Consider the following 25,825-nt stretch of genomic DNA (forward strand, 5'->3'; position numbering starts at 1 on the left):
CCTTTAACACCGGCTCACAGCCCCCCAGTCAGTCACCTCATGCGCGGCTGAAGCAAACAAGCGACCGCGCCGCAGCAGCCAGGCCGAGAACCCGGAGCGTTGAGAGCCCAGAGCGGCGCAGAGGAACCGGGGGGAGGCACGGGAGGAGAATGGGTCTGCGGTGCTGGCAGTAGGACTGAGTCAGAGGCGTTTGCAGGTTCTTCCAGAGTCGCACCTTTATCTTGAGCGCGGACACAATGGGCTGCTGCAGCGGACGGTGCACCCTCATCTTCATCTGCACTTTACAGCTGGTCAGTTGTCTCCTCTCGCTTTTGCTCTGCTGGCATTTGTTTGTGCTGAAGGCGAACTTAGTTGGAGCGTTTGGAGCTCTAGAGTATCATCGTAAAAGTTTTGGAGGGCTGCAGGCGCAGGCTGGACGTGCTCTCTCTCTGTGCGTAATAGGTCGGCGAGTGTTGAGAAAGCTTCGAGTTGATTTGGGTTCAATTTAGTTAATTTATTGTCACTTTAAAAAACCAAACATCGTGTTTGCGGGGGTGTTGAGTGGACGCGTCGCTTAAAGTTTGTCTAAAATCTCTTTTGGGGCCCTTCAGGTCCATCTTCTCAACACAGGCTGGAGTTCAGACCTGGCGGTGTGTGGCAGTAAAAATGTATTGTGCTGCTAAAACCAAGCTTGCTCACACTGCCCCCCAGTAAGTGTTGTTTCAACAGCGGGGGGGAGCCATAAAACCTAATCTACATACCGTAAAGTTCAGTTGACGTCATCCAGGAGGGGAGCCGATCTAGCCTTGGTTATGAGCAGCCAGATTTAAAAACCTAAATTTAATAACGTCCTATTTCCATAATGGTAAAGCCCACGGAGCTGGTTGGGCTTTTGTTTTCAAATAGGAGCGCTTCTTCTGGGTTTTGTTTGCTCCTTTGTGGAACTTTGATGCAGGAACACAGACTCCTGAGCTGGTACCTGTGCCCCCCCGGACTTTCCCCCCTCATTAGAGAGGAGGAGGTTTCCTATTTGTTAAGAGGTATATAAAATTGTCAACAGACGGCCTAAGAAGTCCCAAAAGACTTCTGGAAAGGGCTATATTTCCCTCTGGTGCAGTTTCTGCACGCAATGACAATTCCTATTAAACCTGTCTCTCTCTCTCTCACACACACACACACACACACACACACACACACACACACACACACACACACACACACACACACACTTGCATTACTGATGAGCTTAACCTGCAATGAGAGGCCGCTGCATTAACCCTCTGACCTTTGGAGGAAAGGTTGTCGTGCTGCGAGTGTGAATGCATGTGCGTGTCTGCATGAATACACGTGTTTAAAAATGCGCGTGCACACACACACACTCTTCACACCTCCCCTGGCTGAATCCTATGCATTGAAAATGAGCTGGTTTAGACCCAGTCCATTACAGGGTAAAACCAGCGTTAATCATCCCTCTCAGACATATAAATACCCCCCGTGAACCTGCCTGTGTGCTAATTATCCGAGCACGGCGCTTTCATCAAGCCTCTTTCAGCGGCCAGAGCCTCGTCTAATTGGACCGCCGAATAACGAGTCCTTATTGATCAGAGTGTCCACCTCCCCTCTTCTCCCTGCAGCCCTAACAACCCCGGGCACGAACAGGGCTCATTGTCAGACCCCCCCAAACGCCCCGAGAGAGCGGGAGTTCTGCCAGAGAGCCCGTCACTGACGTCGGGCCCTTCGACCCAGCATGGAAAATGAAAAAATGCCTGTCTGCCCGGAAGCAATCTGACGCAGGCGCATGGCGAGTTAGGCTGTAGGTTTGCCAGTACAGCCTTGGTACAGAGAGCGCGTAGCTTAGCAAAACTGGGGGTTGGTTTCCTTTTGAATGCAGTCTAGACAGAAATATCTCTGCTGTCAAGGCGACTGGTGTCTTTTGGGGCCTCGGCGAAGCAAGGGGACGGAAATCTCCGCGCTAAACAGTCGAGAACTGTTTGGAGGCGCCTGTGTGCCATTCCTCCCCTGCTCGTTAGATGCCGGAGCTGAAGAATACAGGGACTTTGTAGCAAATGCTTCAGAAGTTGGGGTTCAACCAAAGTACTTTCAAGAAAAGTTTTCCTGAAGTGGCGGCTCCTCCTGAGGACGTCGCATCTCCCCCCACACATCAAAGCGATTTAGGCTGCTTTTTTGTCGTTGCTTTGCCTCACAGAGGCATTAATGTTTGAATATTCCCGAGCTTAAAACCGGCCGTTGATTTTGTGCGTATGTGACCGCCCACACGCAGACGCGCGCGATAACGGACCCGTATCACGGTCTGGTGTTGAGATTCGGATCAGCCACTCTAGGTTTGTGGTTTACGGCTTTGCGTGGCAGTTGTCACTGTTTTTGGAGCTTAATTCACATCTCAGCAGCCCCGACCTCAGTTTTATCAGCTGCCGATGCTTTTGAACATCTGTTTAGGACTATTTATTTCCTCGACTCCGAGAGGGAAACACAGTCCGTCCTTGTATTTGTGTTGGCTCACACACACTAATGTCTTTTGTGGTTGTGAATTATGGTGTTAAACTCTCTCTGGCCAAAGATAACAGTAATAAATGTCTTTAATTTTTCATAGAATTCCTTTTTTTCCTGGGGAAATAGTTATTTTTTTATACCACAATGTGCTTTGGTGTTAAATAGATCCACGCTGCAGTGTCCTCAAGTGTCATTATGTGTAGTTTATCTTTAAAAAGAGCTTACAATTCGAGCTTAATGTAGGTCTTCATCATTTATAGAACATATATCATGTGCTGGAGCTGATGTGGGCGTGGTCTCCTTAAACGGACCCCTCGCTGTTCTGGGCTGATTGTGTCCTCTTGAATGTTGATGTTGATTGCTTTGTCAGTACATCCCCCACAGATGGGTGAGCTCTTACACATCCTAAGTGTGTGTGTGTGTGTGTGTGTGTGTGTGTGTGTGTGTGTGTGTGTGTGTTAGAGAGAGAGAGAGAGCGTTTGTGTGAAGGTCAAAAAGACGAGGGGGACGCTTGATGAATTCACCTTCACGCCTCAGACTTGTGGAGCTTCCACTCGGAGCGTTATGCAAACAGGAAATCGGGGCGCGCCGCTTGAATGGGGTGTACACTTGTTCTCCACCCATAACGTGTCTCCTTTGTTAAAACACAGCGCCCCCCCCCATCCCCACACCGTTACTGAGAATAATGTTTGAATTATTGATTGCTGTCTGATTTATCGGAGGGGCCGGAGCAGCAGAGATTTGGTAGACAGGTGGTGGGAAATGGAGGGGAGAGAAAGGGGGGATGGGTGCAATCGACCTCTCACACTCTGGGGCAATTATGGGTAGATCTTCGATCTCCTCATTTACCTCTTTGAACCCACCCCCCACCCCCCATGGGTACACACACTCACACTCCCTCTGTGGGTTTTGTTAACATAGAAACATTTATAACACAAAATCATAAAGCTGTGCAGAAAATAAAGCTGTCAAAGGAGACCCAGTGCTGGGGGGGGGGGGGGGGTGGTCAGTGGGTGTACGGCCTCTACTTGGGACAGAAACTCAGCCTCACTGACTGAGAGCGGCTGCTCAACTTCCTGCTGAGGCTTCACCTTCCTCGGGGTTTGACGTCACCGCCCCGTCCGTACGAAGGCTCCTCTTGTCCTGCCTGGTCCCCGAAACAACTGCTCACATTATAATGTCTTCAATTTAACAGCTCATTATGTGGCCACGGTCAGGGAAAAAAAGTGGACTTGTGTGTGTGTGTGTGTGTGTGTGTGTGTGTGTGTGTGAGAGAGAGAGAGAGAGAGAGAGAGAGAGAGAGAGAGAGAGAGAGAGAGAGAGAGAGAGAGAGAGAGAGAGAGAGAGAGAGAGAGAGAGAGAGAGAGAGAGAGAGAGAGAGAGAGAGAGAGAGAGAGAGAGAGAGAGAGAGAGAGAGAGGAGAGAGAGAGAGAGAGAGAGAGAGAGAGAGAGAGAGAGAGAGAGAGAGAGAGAGAGAGAGAGAGAGAGAGAGAGAGAGAGAGAGAGAGAGGATGGTGTGTGATCCACATCAGCGAAACTTCCCCATTGGGCCATAATGGCGACAACACCAGAACTGTTTGTGGCCCCATTGTTCTCCTTCCATTCCAGCCGTTCCAGTGGTGCCACTGGCTGTAAGGCGGCGGCGGGTAAATTCCCCCGGGGGTGTCGCAGCTGGAATGAATATCTTAGCGGATCACGATCGTCCTGACGACCGACCTGCTGCCTGTATTTTTTTTCCCCTGCTTTCGTTGTACAAGCCGCTGATGGCTTCCCAGATGTTCGTGCTCTAATTGTGTGGCGCGCTCCACAGACGGCCAGACGGCGCGGACGCACACATCTGATGTTCTTCTCCTGGTGGATGGGAGATTAGCAACAACGGTGTCATGATGAAAAGGACAACAGTACCGACTCAATTATGGAAAACAGAGCTGGAGGAGACAAACCCCTGACAGTTGCCGTTCTGCACCGCTTAAACTTCATGAGGATTTCCTATCACCGGCTAAATGAGCTACTTGTTAATTGGGGGCAGATCCTAACTAGTTTTGTTGGATCTGGGACACCGACAGGCAGGAAAATGGATGGGATTGGCTGAGCTCTTTCTCCAGTTTCCTCCTCAGCCCATCCTTTGTTTGTCTGTTTGGATCTAGTCCAGCGCCGTGTCCCCGTCCCGCCTCTCTCCTGTCAGCTCCTCAGAGAAATGAGAGCTTCTCTGTTTGTTGAAGTCTGTTGTCTCATTTCATTCCTCTTACCCCCCCCCCCCCCCCCCCCCCAAGGGGGTGATGCTGATCCCTGTGAACCATCATGCTGCATTCCCATTCAAAGTTAAGGCAGCCAAGCCCAAATTGCCCTCTGATAATCCCAACACTGACGGCACCTCTTCTGAAGAAATGTTGGCTGACGGCAAAGCGAAGGAGGAGAGATGAGGAGGGGTGGGGGCAAGATAAGCTTATGAAACGAGATATCAGCCACGTGAGGAGGGATGCTCGCTTACACTGCATCAGAATTTGGGCCGTATCTCTGGGAAGCTCTCCTCACCATCAAGTCAGCCTTTTGGTGCTTAACTCCTTAAGTCTTGTCGTTTCCATGCGGTTCCAGATACAGGCAGCAAAGAAAAGGAAAAAAAGAGGCTGGATGCGGTGAAAACATGGAATATAAATCCTATCCTTAGAAATGCAACTCATGCAGCTGAAGGTTAGATTGCCGGTTTCTCTTGAAGTCAGCAGCTCTAATCGTGACTGGATTTTCCGGCTTTAAGGATCTGCGGTGTCATTGTTTCTGCTCAGCAGCGTTACCTCTAACAAGTCCCGATGAAGTCCAAAAGGGCTGGTGCTGCTGCTGATTCGCCACGCAGAACTCATTTCAAACGACGAAGAAGAATGGTTTACAAAGCCGTCCCGCCACTTAATCCCAGTCGCAGCGCTGCTGGACCAGTCGCCACCAGTGGCTAGCTGTCAGTAGCCGCTCTCCACATACACTAAAACATGCACCCACGAACTGAGATTAGCACCGTTGGATACCCAAGAACCTGGCAGAATCCACAATCTAATGACTTTAGCGGAGCAGGCTGAGAACTGGATCAGAGAAAGTATTATTTTTTAATGATTTGAGCCTGCAGGGAGTTGCATTATAAGACAAACCAAGGCAGAACGCCTGCCAGGCTCGGATTCACTGCCCAGTTTGTTGGTTATAAATTGGTATAAATAGTGTTTCATAAGCACATAAAACAGGAGATATTCTCCTGGAAAAGTATATGCAGAAAGAAAGGAAAAGCAGTCCGCCGGGTAGTCTGATGGTCGTATGGTCCCATATTGTTTATGATAAATGTGAAACTAGTGATCCAACTAGCATCCAACTAGTTCCACTCGTGCGCTTTACTTCCTCCTGCACATCTACTACCACCAAGTCCTGCTCCTGTCTGACTCGGAATGAGTCGGAGTTCTGAGCCCCAGCGTTGAGTCATGCAGCCTGGGGTCAGAGAGGATCGTTCGTGCTTGTCACCCTCCCCCACCAAGAAAACCTGATTTCAAAGCCACAGATGCTGATGACATGTTCCGTAACGTGTTATCAGAGGACGGGAAAGGGACGTGCTGATGGGATTTGTAGTGTCTGGAGGCTAAGATAAAATGGGATGCTCACCAGCCACCTTTGCTGTCTCATGCTGGGGGGGGAGAGTGTTCTCAGGATTTCCTCTTTTCTTCTCCAAGTATGATCTGTTCCTGCGTGACACCGACTACTGGAGGCACCTCAGTCACATTTTTACTGACGAGCTAAATAAAATCGAAAAAATTCTGATGTTTGGAACAGGTTTGTCTGCTCAAGGCCGCTGTAGAAACACGGCAGAGCAGAATTCTTACACACATCAGTGTTGGTGAGGATGTTTTCCACCTGCTCAGGCAAAGTTTCATGATTCTACCTTACAGATGGGGAAAATAAAGGTGTGAGATGAGTGGTTATGGTGGAGGTGAGCGAAGGGCTTGTTGCGTCCTGCTTTCACACCATCCCATAAACGGCTTTATGGTGGGAGGGGTGGGTTGTGCGGCTAACGCCTCTCCTCGTGTACACGCCCAAAGCCGAAACACGCACTTAAGAGATTCCGTCACTCTATTGGGAGTCATTTGTGCTTGCGGGAGGTCAGCGGGAGGCTTTTATGGGCCGTTATGAAGACGGCTCACTGTTCCTGGAAAAGCATTGGAATCTTTTGATCAAATTCTCCTCCACTCTGCCATCCGCTGCTTCCTGTGTGTGTGTGTGTGTGTGTGTGTGTGTGTGTGTGAGGGTGGGCAGAGACCTTCCATTCTTGATTGATTGTCATCTTGGTGCATTATTGAGTTAACAGTAAACGTGATATGGCTGACAACAGCAGCTCACAGACGAGAATACACACCCGCACACACCACCCATATACAGGCCCCTCATTCATATACATACTTTTAAAAGCTCCAACACCTGGGGGGAATTATTTAAGGGGAATATTTAGTGTATGTGTGGGAGCCAGCTTTGAACAATGGGTTAGACATTTCTACTGAGTCTTCTTGAGATGGAAGCTGAAAATGTTCAGGAAGCTCTGGAGTCACGTGAACTGCAGGTCTCCTGGGATCCGCTCGTATGTGTTGGCCGTGATCCGACGACAAGATGTATGACTTTTCTGACCGTATTCCTTCTCTATCAGTCCTTCTATCCAGAAGACAGATGGCAGCCATTTAGAGGGAAGGAAGCTCCCCGTCATCCTACAGGCTTTGACGGTTTTCATTTTTAAAATTTTAATCCAACTTGGCGTCTATCATTCATTACTCATAAACACCCCTCAGATGGTGGGGTCGTCTCCCCGGCTACCGATGCAAACGGCTGTTTGTTTTTAATTATCCCTGTTTTTGATCATCTCCCACCCTTGCTTGTCATGGGTTTGCGCGGGCGTGTGCTTGGCGAGGCGTTCCTCCATCCGTCATACATCTTCTTTGGCTCGGCTGGAAATGGCATGTCAACACGGGACAGATAACACCATTTGTCTGAGACGCCCGTTCTGCTGGGATGGAATGGATTTGTGCAGCAGGATGCTAATTAAAAGGTTAGCATGCTGCAGCCATCTGTGTATATCAACCTAAATGACATGCTAATTGAGTTAATGGAATTGGTGAGCTGTGGGCTTTTCAAAGGGTTTCAGAAGGAAAGCAGTCAAAGTGAAGCAATATTGGTAGCCAATTAATCACTTCACACCAGATAAAGTTTAACTGTAAATGTAGCGAGTGCAAAAGGTCGGCCTGTCTGGGAGAAAACCGAGGAACTCAGACTTCCATCACCGAGGATTTAAATTTAAGTGTGCTTGCTCTGTTCATGAGGGCATATTTTAATAAAGGGCCAGGCTCAATGCAGGCCGTGTCTCCTCTGAACTTCCCAGAGCGCTGGAGTTCCTGGAGTTCCTGGAGGCTGTTGGCGGAAAAGGTTCCCAACGTGGAGCTCTTCCTGAACTCGACCGGCTTCGATAAATCTGCGGTTGTTTATTTTTATGAAAGTTCCAGTCTTCACCTCTGAGCACTTCCACAGTTGGAGAGGGAACGCTCAAGCTGCTCCTGTTGGCTCGCTGGTGTCGGGTTGGTATCTGATTGCTGTTAAAGTGTGTGAGAATTATTATGCTGCCAGTTGTCTAGGGCTGTTTGTGCTCCGTCTATGGGTTCTAATCCAATATTGATATTGACTTTCAGTCTGATGCTGATGGATACAGAAAGACAGGCTTCTGCCGGGTCCTTTATTTCTTTAATCTAGATTTTCTGTTTTGTATTCCAGTTTTCTCCGTGAAAGGTTCAAAATGTTCTTCTTTTTTAGGTGTTGGCTTTAGAAAGACAAGTCTTTGACTTTCTGGGCTACCAATGGGCCCCCATCCTTGCCAACTTCTTCCACATCATCATCGTCATCCTGGGTCTCTTTGGAACGATCCAGTATCGGCCGCGTTACATCGTGGTGGTAAGTGAATTACAAAGCTTCTTTCCACATATTTCTGCGCCCTCACGCTTTTGTTCAAAAGGTGTGACATCGCTTTATTAGCTTCTGCGTGTGCATCTGATCAGACATGTTGGTGCCTTTGCTAATTTTCATGTGCTCGGCACTTTCTTGTTTACCGTCCGACAGCCTCGGATCACATTAATCCCAGGGTAATTTGGGATAATTAAAGGGGGGGGGGGGGGATAAGGAGCTTGTCTTGTACTTAGTATTGAGTTTCTGGACAGAGAAGGTCATTCTTGTACAATTTGTGCTTCCAGATCTGTTTGGTGTTGAAATACTGATGAATTTACCCACTTTAGATGGATTGGAGTTGTTATTTTAAAGCATTCCTCAGTCATGCTTGTTAATGCCAGGCACATCTGATAGCAGATATAGATGTATAGACGCAGGCTGGCGGTACGTCAGAAGCTGCACAAACAGACGTGGTGGGGAGAGGCAGGAAGTGAAGATGTTGCCTCATGTCAAGTGGAAAATAGGAGTCTCGGCGCTCTGTTTTTTCCCGTCTGCTCTTCATCTGATGCCTCTGACATTTTAAACGCTCGATTCATCGCGAGGCAGAAGATTTCACAACCTTCACCACGACGGCCCCCTCTGTCAGCGAATGGCTGCGTTCCTGTCAACAGTGGGCCGTCTGGCCGCGGGACTTCATAAATGGTTGGAGTTGTGAACTTAATTCACCACCCCCCCCCCGAGGCTCAGACGGACTGGCTGTTCTCCAGCACGTTAAACACGCAACATCTCTGAGATGAGGTTGATTGTTTGTGAATGCAGGAGAGGACGCCGTCACCTTCAGAATCTCATTAATTCATCCTTTTTTTCCCCTTTTTTCTGTGCTTGTCTCCACCTTCTAGTATACAGTATGGGCGGCGCTATGGGTGGCCTGGAACGTCTTCATCATCTGTTTCTACCTGGATGTAGGAGGCCTGTCCAAGGTGAGACTTTCAAATGTCTATCTTGTCTGGTTCCAGCTGTAGACTGTTGAATTTCTTGGTCGCAGGCTGGTGGAGAAGAAAAGCAATGACAGAGCGATAGCACACATCCGCCCTTATCTGTCCAGGTGTTGATGACAGCTGTGCCCAAGCAATTTAGTGATAATAGCTTCAGGTCATACAGGGAGAACACCTACATAGTTGGACGTTGTGGAGCAAATGTGTCAATGTCTGTATTGGATTTTAAAGATCAGTTTCAAGAAGACTTTTTTTTAAATATTGTGGCTAACTGCTAGTCGACTAATTACGCTAACATGAATGCTAAGGTTGGTATTGTGGAAAATACATATTGGTATTTTGTCTTGAATCTAATATGCTGAACTTCTGTGGCCTTCTCTCCTGTCCTCGCTTCACTCCACCTCACTGCTGATGGAAATCTTCAAGTTGTTCCGTTGAACATTAAGACAAATGAATTCGTGCAGCCAGCATTCGTCTTGTACCAGCTCAGGCGTGACAAATATCCGAAATATCTTCCCAAGCTCTGATGACTTTGCCAATGTGTGACACACCTCGCCTCTCTCGAGTGTGACAGCCCATCACTACATATGTTGGTGTGTGTCGGCTGTGTGTGTGTGTTCCTGCACGATTTCTCCCCGAATAATGAGGCTTGTATGGGGGCAGCTGCTGGGGTTGGGGCCGGGGCCGGGCATTAACCCGACAGATGGAGACAGCCTGGGCTCCCAGCTCTGCATATGGTGGCCAGGAGAAAAGCTGGCTAATGTAATACACACAGAGACCCCCCCCCCCCCCGACCCACACACACACACACACACCAAGACAGAACTTATCACACAGGTTTCTATTATGGCTCTGTTGTGGCTTGATATTGCTGATTTTAGAGAGCTTCTTTTCGTCTGCACGGGTGTGTGATCATTCAGTAACCAGTGTCGAAGCCCTAGAAATGAGGGGGCTGTGTGTTCGACTCATACCCCACATGCTCCGTCACCTCCTATTGATCCTTTATCCCCTCCCCCTCGTGGTGCAAGACCAAGTGACAGAGGGAGCCCTGCTCGTTTGCACACAGCCCTCCAACTTTAGCCCCACTTTGTTGTCTCTGTTTGCAAAATATGATGGAGAATGTAGAGAATCTCAAACTGTCTGATCCCACTGATCTCAGCATGGAATCCACAGCCCCTTTTTCCCCCCAAAACCTGAATAATTTAAATCGGATGGTTTGGAATTGAGTTATTTTCAAAGGCAGTGTAACATAAGATAAAAGCTCCATATATGTGTTATAAAATCCCAGCGTTTGCATTCGGGGGCTTGCATGTTTGCTAACATGGCTCAATGGCAAATTTAGGCAATTTAAATTCCTAATTAGAAACAAATAAGCAATGATAATGAGCACAAATGTAATAACAGAAGCATCTTCATCTTTTAACATCTGCAGAGAATGACCTCAAACTTATTTTTAGACTGGATTGCAGGCAGGCCCATGCACTCTCTACCTCCTAATTTAATATAAAGCAGCTGTCTGGTTATTTTAAAACATTTCCATCACCAGAAATGTCTGTATTTCTCTAATGAGTCATCTTTACGGTTGATTTGACTTTAGAAAACACCAAAAGATCAGACTGTGAGCAGCATAGCCTTAAATGTATGACGCTACAGGTTTGATATTTTCCTTTGATATGCACTGTTGAGCAACAACAACACTCCTGGAGCAAGTTGCAAAAAGCCTCTTGAATATTGATTTCCTGAGGTGCTTGACTGGAGATGGTTTCCATAGCCCGCGGCCTCGGTCATTAGCCTTTTACACTGACCTTCAGACGCCCTTGTTTTTGCGACTGCGGGGTGACCGAGGAGAAAAACGGGGAGGGGGGGGTCTGTGTGTTGCTGCCGTTTTTCCAGCTGACTGGACACGTGTGCCGGTATGAACCCAGGCGATGATGCTGACGTGAGCGGGGGTGGATTGGAACCGGAGATATTTCCTGACAGCGGTCAGCTCTGTTAATAATGCATGTCTTGTCACCGAGGGCCAGATGTGGGGTTAGATTGCTGTATTAGGGTATTGATTAGTGGGAGCTTCTCTACGTCTGTATGTGGGGGCTCATAGGGTTGCGCAAATGGCCTCCACGTGCATGAGCTACATGTAAAATGTTCTTAGTCTCGCAGCTGAGAAACTTTCTATTGATCATCTCTGAAGGGTGGAAGAGAATCGTTCCTAAGTGAGATCACATCTCTCTGTCTCTCCTTTCAAACTTTTAGGTCTTTATATTATTTTTGCTGCTCACTAACCTCAGTGGCTCAACCTTTAGTCATTACATTTTTAAATTTGTTTTCGGTCCTTGAAAATGTAGATGAGGGAAGAAACTCAAAAAAAATCAAACTAGCAACACAACTCTGCATAGCTCGGGATGGATCCATCCATCAGGTGACATTGATCCAGACTAACATATTTCAGCTGAACCCAGTCAAAGTTTAATGACTTGCTTACTTTTGCTGCAGCGCTTTTGTGAAACTTTTTCAAGTGATTGATTCTTGTGAAAGTCGTTACATGTTTTAAGAGCCCCAGAATAGTTAGTGATTACCAATAACAACCTCCAGGCTAAAGGGTTTTATAATTCTGAGAAATCTTGATTCATCTTGACCATAGCGTTCTTAACAGCAGGAGACGCCTCCGCATTTCTTATTTCAATATGCTCTTGATTAATTTTATTACTTTTTCGCATGTGTGTGAAATCCACAAGTGTCCAGAGGTGCATCGACATCCTCCTCTACCACCACATTTTCCTCTCGCATTTAAAATCTGGGGCCAAAAAAGTGATTTACGTTGGGTCTACTTGTACCTTCCAGGACAGTGACCTTTTGACCTTCAACATCTCCGCCCATCACTCCTGGTGGGGTGAACACGGGCCGGGCTGTGTGAGGAGAGAGATGCATCAGGCTCCAGGCGTCCGCACCACAGACAGCCAGTCCTACATCACCGTCATGGGCTGCCTCCTGGGCTACCAGTACATCGAGGTTGCACACAGCGGAGCCCAGATCCTCGTGGCCGTGAGTACATGTGAAAAATGCAAACACACATGTATGAACACGCAGCAGGAACTCATCACCTTACACACGTAACCTCAGAAACCACTGGCTGTGGTATTCAATCCCTGTGGAAGATTTCCCTCTTTTCTCCACATTAAGGCCACCACAACCATTATTTCGTCTGTCGGAGTCTCTCCTCCGCCTCCAATATTGAATGGGGAAATTGATCCGTTATTTGGTCTGGCTGCGAGTGAGCCCCTCCAGCTGCTAACAGGTTACTCAAACACAGGCAGGGCTGTTATTGTTCCCTTTTGTGCAGCTCTGTTTGAGTACACCAGAAACTCAGATCCTGCCAGCATGTACATTTGCACACGCTCGTGTAGGACCGACCCTCCCGCTGTTGGACGAGGGCCAGGACCCTCTCTCCAGCTCAGCGGGCACTTGAGCTCAGACATGAGCGCTACACACATTAGCACTCAGCGGTATTCAGCTGCGCACAGAGAACGCAGAGTGACTCGCACAGCTTTTTAGAAAATGATTAGAGTAACTCTCAAAACTGTGATCGTTATTGGTTGAAATTCCTCCTTTCAACTAGCAGTTTGGGAACGGTGAGGCATTAATCGACTGGTTGGAAGGCAGTGTTGCCTCTGCTGTCCGACACGGACGAAAACCTGTCCTCTCTTGTAGATCAAATAAGTGCAGTGTAGTTTTTGAGTCGTACCATTCCACACATCTTCCACACTCGGAAAGGTAATAAAACGTCCGACCTCGCATTATAGCAGTGGCTCGCTTTCTTACAGAAGCCCATTAACCACATTCATTCCTTTCCTCTGCGTGCACTTGATAGATGGAAAGTTATTTTTTTCACCCACACCCTTACATGGTACGAACCAACCAAGCATTCAGCAGCAATCCCACGGGGAAATCACGGCTGAAATCCCAGCCTCGTGAACGGCATCATTTTCCGTGCATCCTTGCCTCCTCTCAGGCTAAAAGCAGAGCAGCGCAGACCCTCCGAGAGGTCCACTCTGGATGATGCTTGCCCCTTCAGTGGACACGAGGGCCAAACGGAAAGTGGAAGCAATGGATGAAACACAATAGGACGACAGTGAGCGTCCTCTTTTGTCTTTGTTGGGGGGGCTTCAAGGTTGCTGTATGAGGCCATTAAATATTTAGTCTGCACTCCGAGCGGTACGTTTCATTAAGATGAAAAATGCAAGTACGTTGTCCAGCAAGGCTGCCGTCGCCCTCATCCGTCTGGATTCAACACAGGTGAGAAATAAGCCGTCGTTGGTCGGCCCTATAATGCTGCCACTGCCCAAGAGCCACTTTACACTTTTAAAAGATGAGCTAGCCTTCCTAAAGAGGGATAATCTATTATTTATTGATTCGTCAAGAAGGGAGATATTGTTCACCTTTCTTGTAATACTTTGTTGCCCCTGGTAGCGTGCACGCAGCGCGCACATGCATCCACAGCGAAAGTTGCTGTTTAAAAGTGCAGCGATTAGAATAACAAACAATTTCCAGCGTAGTCAGCAGAAAACCCACCCGAAGTTTTTCCCATTTCGCTCTTCTCTTCTCCATGTGCTGTCTGCTTTTTCTCTCTCTCCCCCCTTCCTCCCGTGCACTGCTTTCACTGTTAAATAAAACAGTCTGAGAAAAGCTGTCCGGTGAGATGAGGGGGAGGCGGTGAAGCCGGGAGGGGGGGGGGCAGATGAGACAAGCGAAGGGAGATTTTTGCAAGATTTTAAATTTGGTTTACATCTGTCAACACTGCTCGCTCGCTAAACAAGACGTTAAAGTTTTCTTTGTGAACTTATATGGTAGTAACCTGTCTCCCTCGCTCTCTCTCACACACACACACACACACACACACACACAGATGTAGCGTTCGCTGCTTTATTGCTGCCTGTTGCCTCCAGTCTCTGGGAATAGGGGATTGAAGGGAAGGATTGGGTGGAAGTTGATGAAGGGAAGAATGGAAGTCTGCGTCATTCTCTCCTTCGATTGCCCGTTTCCCCCTTTTTTTCCATCCATTTGCTGTTTCCTGTCACCAGCTTTGACCCTCCTGCCCATCCAGCAGCATTGCCCAGTTTCCTGCCTGCATTTCTGCTTTTTGCTTAGAGACTAAAATCGGGTCACTGCTGACTCTGAAAGGGGGCTTGTTTAATGCCAGGGGCCAGGCTAACATGGGGGGGGGGGGTAAATAAAAGCCTCTGATTTATCAGAGTCCTTGTGTTGGGTGATTAGAGCCCGGGGCTCCGTCTCCCTTCAGGGTTCGTTCTGTGTGTTTTGTGGTCACTGAGGTTTGCTCGGTTCGCCGTGATGAAAGCCAACCCCCCCCCCCCCACACACACACACACACACATATGTTTGTATTAAACGTGCTTTATGAAGTCCAAGCATAACGTAACCTAGTCTGGCTGAAAACAGCACCACTGCAGTACATCAGCTCTTCCACTGCACCAATGCAGCACGTTTCTTTTGAAGATGTTGGGATTATGACGCAGGAGCGGGATGCTTTTTAGGTCTGCTGGCTGACGATGGAGAGGAGAGACCCCAAAGCCGTAAGAGGGAATTAGTCCGCAGCATTTTGCGTCGGGCTACACTCCGTACATCACAAACCCACGACTGGCCGCCATCACACTTCAAAGGCCGCCTGCGCCGAGAGCTGTAATTGTTAATCTGTTTACAGAAATGGATTTTCTCAGATTAAGTTGGCACTAATACGTGGACTTTAGCGAGTAGGCAAAGGGGAAACGGAGCACAACTAAAACCAAGCAGCATTAAAGAAGTAAACCTTGTACAGCAGTATTTCTGTTTCACACACTCATTTGTTCTCTTAGTTCCTGCTCGTTTCTAAATGGAAAACTCATCATCTTCCATTTTTATTGGCCAAGGTAGCTTACTGTGTGTGTGTGTGTGTGTGTGTGTGTGTGTGTGTGTGTGTGTGTGTGTGGGTGTGTGTGTGCAGTAATGTTTTGGGATGGCAGCATCTGATTTCCACATATTTGATGTGGAAGATGCAAATCAGCACACACTTAACAACCCATTTCATGGCGTACACCTCTGCGTGGGTTGGTGTCCTTCGAGAGGGAGTGTGGTAGATCAGAGCAGGTGGGTGTAGCCTCTCTAGTCACCGTCTCCTCCTGTTTTTGTCATTAAACATGCAGCTGCCGAGAGAGAAAAACACACTTGTGCCTTATTTTCGGCTGCAGTCGTCCCTGCTGATCGTCAGGCAGAGTCCAGCGCAATTAACCTGCAGAAGACATCTGTGCCGCCCCCCCTCCCTCTCTCTTTATGGTCCACTTATCCTCTGCGTCAATACATTTTTTTCCCTATGAATTCATTTTGTTTTGCACGCCTAATGAAGAATCTCGCGTCACTTTGGGGAAATCAGTGGGCCGTTAGAGCCGATTCAGCCTCGGACAGTTTTTCTATTATTATGACAGAAAAGGTGTAATGACTCCCAAGTTTGCTGGATATAATGAACACTTCAAAGTTCTGATGGTGAAAAGATTGTCCAATTGGTGGGGGGCAGGTTTTGGAGAAAGTGCATATTTTCCAGTGGGATTGGGGCACGCCATCACCCTGACCTTCATTACCCCCCCTCCCCAAACACACTCCCTAAATGCTTTTGGCTTTAAACTTTCCCCGCTCATTATCTGGGAGAGAGGAAACGGATAATGCTGAGCCATCACAAACACTGCCTTCAGTGTCCTCCATGTCAAAATAAATTGTAAATGAAGACCCACCGGAGGGAATTGTTGCTTTTGAAGTTTTCCCACATCGAACGATCGACTTTCCGCGCGCACTTTTCACTTTTCCTGCCTCCGCGCTTCCTTTTTCCACAGTTAACTCCTCCACCACCTGCAGGGAAGGTGGCGGTACCTGCTTTCAGGGGGAGAGCACAGACAATAGAGGACAATCTTGATTGACTTTGATGAGACACATCTGAAAAAGAGACTAAAATAGAACAAAATGTTAAAAAAGGAAGTGTTGACAGCTTGATAAGTTGACTTTGGTGGAGCATGGCATCACAGACAGCCTTATTAACCCTTGGGTGACAGGTGAGGGCTTCTTAATCTTAATTAACTTGACACAAGCCTGTAAAATAACCTTTTAACTCGGAGAGAGCAGGAGAGTGATTTATGGTCCTTTAATATGCAAGCGGAATTTTCGCTTTTTATTAAGTTACTGACCTATGTTGGCTTCCAGCAATAAAAGCGAAAGAAGCTCTTCAAAGGTCTCATTAGTTCCCCGAACATCACAACAAAGGTATTAAATCCATAAAAAAGACAAACTATTAAAATGTAAAGTAGGCACAGTGAAATACACACCCGGATTTTGCTGTCGCCAGTAAAAACTGACAAGTGGAAACTGAGGGGCGGCTTCTCGGTGACGGAGGCGTTTCTTCCTGATGAAAGTGACGACCAATTTCTTCATTTTTCCGCTGAGTCGGATTAGTCTGTTCACAGGTGAACGAAAAATAGAAATGTGCAGTGAAGTTAAAATTAGCCCCGACGTGTCGCTGGCAATTTAAGTTGCTCTAGGCAGAGGGCACATCTTGCTTTGTTCCCACCGGGCTGTTATTGGGGGAGACGGAGAACACTCCAGTCAGAGTCCTGCACACTCTTTTAACTTTACTGGGATATTGTTTAAGTCTGATCATATACTGTGATTATCCATACAGTATACGGGTCTTTGGTCTTAATGGTTCACTCGAGTGAAGCCCAGCAACCAATTGACCAACGGAATTTTTTTGGCTGAGTTGCGTTGATCCGTCCAAGAGATCCGGACCTGCGGTTGTGTGGAGATATTATCTAACACGAGCGCACATTGTGCACAAATGGCACACACTTACACACTCGCAGTGCAGTTAAAGCTTCTGAGCACAGCTCTTAACACCCAGCTTTACTTTGACAAAAGCTTTATTTATATGCTAATTTACATCCATTTCGCTGCCTCTGTAATGGAGAATTGAGCAATTAGAAAACCCAAGATGGATTGTTCCTTTTACTGAGAAACGGACCTGTCATTCTATGTGCTCCTCCAGAAACGTGGAAGGCTGAAGTTACTTCTCTTCCGCGCATGATGATGAGTCGCATCACATGCGCGTCAGTACCAGTCTGAAATAACATACAACAACATAACAGGACACGTTAAAGTCACAGGTTAACTTGATGAGGATTAATTGATAAATAAGAAATATTGCATGCAGTCTTTCCATGCTGTGTGTGTGTGTGTGTGTGTGTGTGTGTGTGTGTGTGTGTGTGTGTGTGTGGAGGGGGGGCAAGGCAGTGGGCCCCAACATTGGTTTTAATTGGCATGGCAGTGTGCCAAATGATGGCTGTCTGGCTGGGTGGAGAGGGACTTTTTCAGGCTCTGCTTTGGAGTTGATGACAGCCATCTGCCGTTTCCAGAGGCTATTCTCAGCGCTGTGTTCTGGTGGTGTCCCTGTCTGCTCACATGAGCCACAATGCAGACCCCCCCACACACCCTGTAAACCGTACCAGCATGGATTTCACACCAAAACTGCAACGATCATCCTGAGTGTGTTTACATGCACCGCTTAAAGGAGCTATACTCAGGATTGACTTTGCCTTCTCGTTGGACATCCCAGTTCCCGTCAAAATCCTAATGCACTAAACATTAGGAGGCGATGTGCATCGTTTCGATGCGTTAATACTGCCCCCTCTCCGGTTGGCCTATGTAGTCGCACAATCAACAGCTGAAGTCAGGCGGCAGTTCCGGCAATTGGGAACAGGAAATAGACAATCACACAGCTTTGTTCATCTCTGCATCACCTATTTTGCAGATAAGATGCACATTCTCCCTCATTGCTGCATTCGTATGCCAGTTAAACGCTCCATTTTAGTCACATGATAACCAACTGTGTGGCACTGGGAAGGCAGCATAAAGGGACTTTAGCTGGATGTTTTATGCGGATGACAGTGGTGAGACTGGACCACAAAGTGCTCCCCTGATTAAATCACCAGTGCCCTAATGTGTTCATCAGAATATAAATGTTTCCTTTATCAAAACCTTGAGATGTGTGTTGCAACAACTCTTGGCATTTTCGTATCCCATAAATGGTGGCCAGGTTAGCGTTGCATCATCTGCCCGCCACAGCTGCCTCCCCTTGAGTCAAAGCAGCGTCCCAGCAGAAAGATGCTCTCCTTCCAGATGTTCAGTCTGTTTTTTCTTTTTTTTCCTTTCAGATTATCAAAGCAAGCACGCGGCTGTTTATCAATCCACACACGTCAGAGTCGTCTAACCTCTCTTGTTTGCTTGTTCGCTGCAGCTCCTGGGGTTCGTGTACGCCTGCTATGTTGTCAGCGCCATCACGGAGGAGGAGGACAGCTGTGAGTGGCTTTACACACACACAAACACACACACACACAACATACTGGACCTGGAGAGATCTGGGCCAGCTTCATCGCTCCCCTCCCACAGTCTCACCCCCCTCTCAACCCCCATATTTCCCCACCACACTGCAGAACTTTCAAAAGAACCACGTGCTTCCTCTCCCCACATCCTCCAGCTCCCTCTCCACCCTTGCCGCTTCTACTCTGCCTTTTTTCCTGTTCTTCATCAGTCTGTGTGGTCCTCAAAAACATTTTTCTTTTCACTTTTCTCACTTTCTTCCCTCCATGACCCCTCCCCTGGTAGCAGCTCCAGCCTGGCTGGTTGCGTCGTGTATTTGAAGGCTGCAGAATTGCCCCTCCCCCACTGCCATGTTTGCTGTCCTTCCATCCGCGAGCCTGGCCGTTCATCAACATGTCCACAGATCCTCTGATCTTCTCCTTGTGCTTGATGTTGCCCTATATGAAGCCTGTAGCAGCAAATCCTTTGATTAGCGTCCATAGAACAGAAATGAACAGTGTGTTGACAAGCACAAGAAAAGAGGGAGAAACCATAAACTCCACAGGTGTGACCTCAGGTAACAGGTCAGAGGTCATGATGGAGTTATCCAGTCAGAAAGTGTGTTGGGGGAGAGTGATAAACGGGGTCAGCAACCCTCATAAATATCTGCCTGCTCCACAGGAACCTTCCAGGACGTATTATGTCTCCCTGCGTGAAAATGCAGGCTTTAACCGTGTAAGTTCTAGATGCCGCTTTGAAACCAAACCTCATGTGAGGATTAACGGAAGCTAAATCGACGACCCCCCTTGTATTTAGACCACTTTTGAACCACGACAGGGCTGCGGCGTGTGGTCCCAGGGACCACAAATATAAGAAGTCCAAGTGGTTCTTTAACTGTCACATACCAGATAGTCACTGGTTGTAAGTGGTTTACAGTACCACCTGACCCGGTACCATTCAATCACCAGTCAACCCTAAGTAATCCTTGGAGGGCATTACCATTCCAGCACAGGTCGGCATGGCCTCGTTAGTCCATAAAAGTAGTTAAACAAGGACAAATGAGCCACATTCTAATACATGTTCTAAGCATATTTAATTCAATGTGTATTGTTTTACAGGTTTTTTTTTTAATAACATCATGCAATTTGCATTGCAAGAGAAATCTGGGCAAGTGATTTCAGTAACCGGGTGTTAAACATGCGTGTGAGCGTTTACTGTGATTATCTGACAGTTTATTTCTGATCAAGGTTAAAATCATGCCGTCTCACTCCCAGCTTCAGCCCCTTTGTTATTGTAATCAGCCCTTAGCCTGCACGTATGCATATACATGCAGATGTCTCTTTTCCACGGAGACACAGGTGCACGCACTCACTTATGCACCGAAACAAGCGCCCCCCCCCCTCCCCTTCCCATTTGATGTGGAGATTAAGGTGGATGTCTGCACCGAACCCCCTAAAGCATCTCTCTTCACGTATCTCTTCATGTCAAACTTTATTTTCCGAAAACCGTGAATCCAAATCATATTTCAGAATGTGTGAAGGTAAAATCTCTGCCCGTGCATGGATTTTCAAGCTCTGTCAGACAATTCTTGTGACAAAATGTCTGAGATATCACCAACCTGATTGATTTTGCTGCTCATTAACTTGAATGGTCAAGAAGAATCAGAGGAGTGGAAGCCAGAGAGAATGTAAGACAGGAAGGAGCAGAGGAAGGTGTGTTCGAGGAGGAGGTGGAATGAAAAAATGGAGTCGGGAAGAGCATGAGCCAAGAGGAGCTTCTCACAACTAAGGAGATAAGACAGGAGTTCCTCTCATGCTGAACGCATCCTCGCTCTCGAGGGAGATGGGCAGGTCTGAGTGCTCACGCTTGCGTAAAGAGTAACAAAATAAAATGCACACACGCCCCGTGTGCACTAACACACACTCATAAGAAGCCCAATAAGACACAGTGGATAGAATAACAAGCTCCGTACAGCATCAGCTCATGGTTTGACATGGCTTTCAGCCTTTATTACTGAGAGCGTGTGCGTTTCTATTTAAGTGGTCTCCTCCTGATGCAACTTCCTCTCTTCTCTTATTTGGGATGGACGAGTGTGTCCAGGGTCTTAGAAAGTGCCTGCACCCTTCACACAACTGTGTTTTATGTGTTTCCGTGTGAATTTATTACACATTTATCAGTGCGGCGCAGACAAGCTGAGGGAGCGGGGGGGTGAGGAAAATCCTCTTTGTAAAGTAGGTCATGGAGTTAGACGCCTAGTGTCCGGATAAAGATGCTCGAGCATGTCTGCTAATTATGCGGCCACCCTCTGTGCTGAGTCACATCTTCAGGAAATCGGATGGATGGATGGATGGATGGATGGATGGATGGATGGATGGATGGATGGATGGATATTCTAATAAAAAAAATTATTTGCCCTTGAGTTAAATTTGGCCTGTTTTCAATATAGTTCTTCCAGAAAATGTTGTTATTTCATGTAATTGCTTGTAAAATCATTTAAAAGTTTGGTGAGATGTTTAAATGAACAAGCTTTGTCACATAGTATCGTTGACGATTCCTCATTTCACGCCTCATAAGCAGTAAAGGGACACAGTGGTGCAGCCGTTGGCTCACAGCGGACATGCTCCGAGAGCTTGAACTCTCTCTGTCTGTCTCCGGTTCTGTCTGTTTGCTCTTCAACTCCTTCGCGCTGCTTTATTCTCTCACTCAGATCCTGATTTCCCCTTTTATCTGGGCAGTATTTCACAGTTAGACCTCTCTGTCCTCTCTGGGCGGAAAGTGCTGAAGCTCTGAAACCAGTCTCTGGATGTGGCTTGGTTCGCTAGATGTCCCCCCCCCCATACACACACACACACACACACACACAACCATTTCCATTTGATTCAGAACACAATTGCCTTTTGTCAGCTCTGTATTCGGGCCTCATCCACTGACCTGCATACCAAAATGCTCTCTGGACAACAAATGAGCAGAATCACATTCATATTATTCCAACACAGCACTCTGATAAAAACTTTTTGTTCATAGAAGATTCTGATCATCTTTTTTTTCATGTTTTACCTCTGCACAGAAATAAATATATGGGAATTTGGGATTGAAGATTTAGGGATTACTTGTCTGAAAGCTGTAAAATAAAAGGCTTTTTGACCTGCAAAGAGTAACACTTTGCTGACTGTGGGTACCGAATGTTCTTGACTCTGATGCTAATATTAAAATGATTGATTTCCAATCTATGTTGCACAAGATTGCATTTGTGAAATCCTCAGTAGTCTATTTGACCTTCCCAGGAGTCAAACCATCCCCAAAGTTGGTAGAAATGGCTAAAAGAATTAAATCATCAGGCATCTGTCGTGATATTTCATTTTGCCTGAGACTGACGTGCGGGCCGATGCTGTCATCGCTACAGCTGCCTGCGCGTCTAAAAACGGCAGCAATCATTTTCATCTAACTGGATTTTGCTGCAGTGTTTGTTGTGGCTGGAGGGGGGGGGGGGGGGGTGCTCATAATGACAAAATCACCAGGACAGAACTGATCTGGGAAGAGCGGAGCAGAGTCCATCTGGCAAAGATAGAAATGTGCAAACCCAGGAAGGGAGGGCAGGGTCAGAGGAAAAGGACTCGACCCCCCTGTGGCTCTCTCCGCTCATCCTGTCCCCCTATCAGTGTTCAACAGACCCCCTCTGTCTTCTCTTATCAGGATGGGGCCGTTTTGACCTTACTGTAGTTTCCCTGCCTGGATTGTCTCTGTTCTTATTTTCCACCCACAGCTGTCGATTCCTAGAAAGAAACAGACCTTATTTATCCTTTTATTCTAGGGACAATCTGAAGTTAACACACACACATCCTTTAACATGCGTTTTATTCATTATCACTCATTCGCTCCTTTGTGTCCCTACTCCGAACCTCTTTGGTCACCGGCGTGTTCTTGTCTCATGCTCAGTGGCCCTAATATGAAAAACACGGAGGCATTCAGCCTTTGGTGTCAGCGGCTGAAGGTCATCTCTGTTTCTGTGTGATAAAAACAGGCTATTTTGACAGCTGGCCTGCCTTCACCTGTTCCCGCACTTTCCCTCTCACCACGGGCAGATGCACAGATGGAAAAACACTTTCTATAAAGCTTGTGACTGAAATAACACATGAACAGTCTGAAGCACCCTAATATGCATATACAGTAGTGCTGTATTCATAGCTATCAGCTTTTGCTGATCATTTATGGTGCTAAAATTGAACCAATAAAGGATAAAAAGTCCTGTCAAGCCCTCATTTCCTTCCCCTTTGTTTTGTTCTCATTCCATTTTTCACAGTCATTCTTTTAAATGTCTTCATTTGCATCCTCTTTTTTTCTGTTTTTGTCCTTTTAATTTGCTCCATAATTCATGTGTTCAATCCTTTGATTTCAGTTGATTTTATTGGTGGATTTGACCCATTCCCACTCTACCATATCAATGAGAAATCATCCGATCTCCTCCTAAAGCCCATGTACCCGTAAGTACAAATGTGTCCCCGTGCCACGCATGTGTAAACGCCCCTCTGTGGTCCACATGTAGCAGCGAGCACATGTTGACATCCATACATCCTTTGTCCTGTACTATAAAACCATCAAAGTACTTTTTAAAATGAGAATATGATGAATAAATGTTCTAGAAAGATGGGCATATAACTCATCACTAATAGTGAGTTTTCCTTCGGATTCTATTTGTGCCATATTTTCCTTCATAAATATCCTGTGTTGGAATTTGAAAAGCTATAATGGAAAATGAAGGCGACTCTTTGTGGGTGTTCCCACTCTGCAGGCAATTACTGATTGAAATACACTGAGAAAAAAATATAAAAAAATATCTGCCTCCAATTAGATTAATCTATTATGTTGTGCAGAGAACTTAATAACAACGTGCCCAGAAAGTCATGTAATAACTCTCTGCCAATGTGAAATGAATATTTTATTAGCTCCTTGACAGTTTAATCAGCTCCGTCTCTAATGGGAAGGACGTTTCGGTCTCCCTGATACAGCTGGAGTTGTGTCCAAGAGAGATTCACCCAGAATCTCTCGGGTGTACACCGGTATAAACGTAACATTGGATTGCCCAATCATTGCTAATTCTTTGTTGTTCTTTGTCCCCCTCCATCACAGGTCTACATAAATAAGCAGGAATCCAACAGTGGCACGGCATGTTCCCACGGTGACAACATGGATATTTTGCCACAAACATGTCTGCATGGGGATGTACCACACATTCCTCCTGTTCGTAATTTCAGTACTTTAACCATGTCATTTACTGGTGCACTTCCCAGAAAAACCAACACTTTTTCACTTTGGGGTTTATTGTTTTCCTGTGAGTGATGAGGGCTTCAAGGAAAAGAGGAAATTACAGCATCGCAAAGCCCCGCATCAATGTCAATAATAGTTTAATACTTCCCAAGAACATATAATGTACATGTAATGAGGGAGTGTCCAGCATTCCCAGTCTGCGGAGAGACTCTGTCTTAGAGTGATTTAGCGTGTTATTGCTGGTTTGGCTCTGGGCCGCAAGGCCGAATTACAGTGGAGCTTGTGGAATGAGCTATTGTGCTCTCCCTGTTTACTTTAGGCCAGGATCTGTGTGCATAAATACACAAGCAAAGCAGGAAGGGAGGGAACAAAAGCACCAATCCTACGGGGGCATCGCTCACAGAGCTTGTAAAATGTAAAAGTGGGGATTGGGCGCCGATGTATTGGGATTGCAAAAGAGAATAGGCCTTTAAGAGGTTTTCCCAACACGTGGGAAGGGAATGTGAGTCTCACTTTAATTTCTGGAGTCTTAGAGTATTATCACTTGTTTTCGCCAACATCCAAGGGATTATCTCAGAAGTGAGAAGAGGGTTTTGTTAGCTGAAAGCTCATTTTTACTATAAGGAAAACGTTCATATCACATACACCCGTCACAGGCTATACCAGTCACCTGTCATTTAGAGTTCCTGATTTGGGTGTTGCGTAACATGTTTTTAAAGGGTTGTTTAGATTATAATGACTGAAATCATAACAACTTGCCATATCCGATCAGTTTAAACAGAAATCCTTTGTTAACTTGTTTTTTTCTTTGACTCATTTTGACACCTTGTTTTATAATCCGACTGGTAGCCTTTTTATTGCAAACGTTAGAACCTTTTCTTCTGAGTCAGTTTGAAGGTCGCTGTTACTGTCTGTGCGGATCACTACTGCCCCCGGCTGTTCGAACATTGTAAGTGCAACTCTGAACGCTGCAGAACTGTTCCAGCTCCTGCTTCGACTGTTTTTGTCTCCAGTTACCGAAAACTTGCGAATAGATTATTGTGTTGAGTTGTCATCGTTTAGCAACCATTGACATTTTTTTTAAAAGTAAGTACCCCGCCTGCAACTGTGCATACGTTCACTACTGTGTATAATTTCACTACCATGACAGTGTTTTATTGCAGTATTTCTTGGTGCTGAGTGTGAAACTGCGATCAAAAAACTCAAGTTGTTCTTAAGTCTGTGATTTGTCGTTCAGCAGCTATAATATCCCAGATTCCTCTGTGGTGTCAGATATTTTTTTTTCCCAGTGCAAGAAGCCACGTGTAATGACTCTGCCTCACGTTAGAGCTCATCATTTAAATGGTCTGTTTGAGTTTACAACCATTACTGACCTTACTGTCTTTTTACTTTTACTACAAGTTTTGTGTGAGTCGGTTAAAACAATCAGCATTAAAAGCTACTAAAATAGTTCAGTTAAAACTAGTCTTCCTCTCAGTGCAATACAGTCCCTCCTGTAATCCCTGTAACTGGAATTAGTTAAAACCAGACGTATTTGTTAGTCTCCAGCTGTTTGTAGATACTTTTTTTTTTCTCAGTGTAAAGAAAGTGAAAAATGCTTATTTTTTGTCTTTTAATTTGAACTGTCAGTTGTGACTTCTTTGTGTATTTCTATTTATCCAGAGCTGTGTCGTGTGATCATGTAAATAAATGTTTGTTAATAAAAGAACGTGCTCCTTCGTCATCTCATGTTTTAGAATTTG

General features: G+C 46.4%; 1 protein-coding gene across 2 annotated transcripts; it reads left to right on the top strand.

The window, feature by feature from the left end:
- Nucleotides 1–25,806, top strand: nkain4 (sodium/potassium transporting ATPase interacting 4). Of its 2 annotated transcripts, XM_003963366.3 has the most exons (7): nucleotides 1–290; nucleotides 8,311–8,448; nucleotides 9,339–9,419; nucleotides 12,273–12,473; nucleotides 18,757–18,817; nucleotides 23,215–23,299; nucleotides 23,946–25,806. In XM_003963366.3, exons 1-7 carry the CDS (start codon nucleotides 237–239, stop codon nucleotides 23,953–23,955), a joined length of 630 nt encoding a protein of 209 aa, XP_003963415.2. In that variant the 5' UTR covers nucleotides 1–236; the 3' UTR covers nucleotides 23,956–25,806. The 2 variants fall into 2 exon arrangements, with proteins under 2 accessions (XP_003963415.2, XP_011600805.1); XM_011602503.2 differs by lacking the exon at nucleotides 23,215–23,299 and having other exon boundaries at nucleotides 2–290.
- The last annotated feature ends 19 nt before the right edge of the window (nucleotides 25,807–25,825 follow it).

This window comes from Takifugu rubripes, chromosome 3 (assembly GCF_901000725.2).
Source record: "Takifugu rubripes chromosome 3, fTakRub1.2, whole genome shotgun sequence".
NCBI classification, from domain to species: domain Eukaryota; kingdom Metazoa; phylum Chordata; class Actinopteri; order Tetraodontiformes; family Tetraodontidae; genus Takifugu; species Takifugu rubripes.

What these genes read in the sequence shown, in the direction of transcription:
- nkain4 (XM_003963366.3), top strand. Translation starts at nt 237, where the DNA reads ATGGGCTGCTGCAGCGGACGGTGCACCCTCATCTTCATCTGCACTTTA. An exon ending in ATGTAGGAGGCCTGTCCAAG is followed by an intron (nt 9,420 to 12,272) that starts GTGAGACTTTCA and finishes TGTACCTTCCAG; the next exon opens with GACAGTGACCTTTTGACCTT. An exon ending in GAGCCCAGATCCTCGTGGCC is followed by an intron (nt 12,474 to 18,756) that starts GTGAGTACATGT and finishes TGTTCGCTGCAG; the next exon opens with CTCCTGGGGTTCGTGTACGC.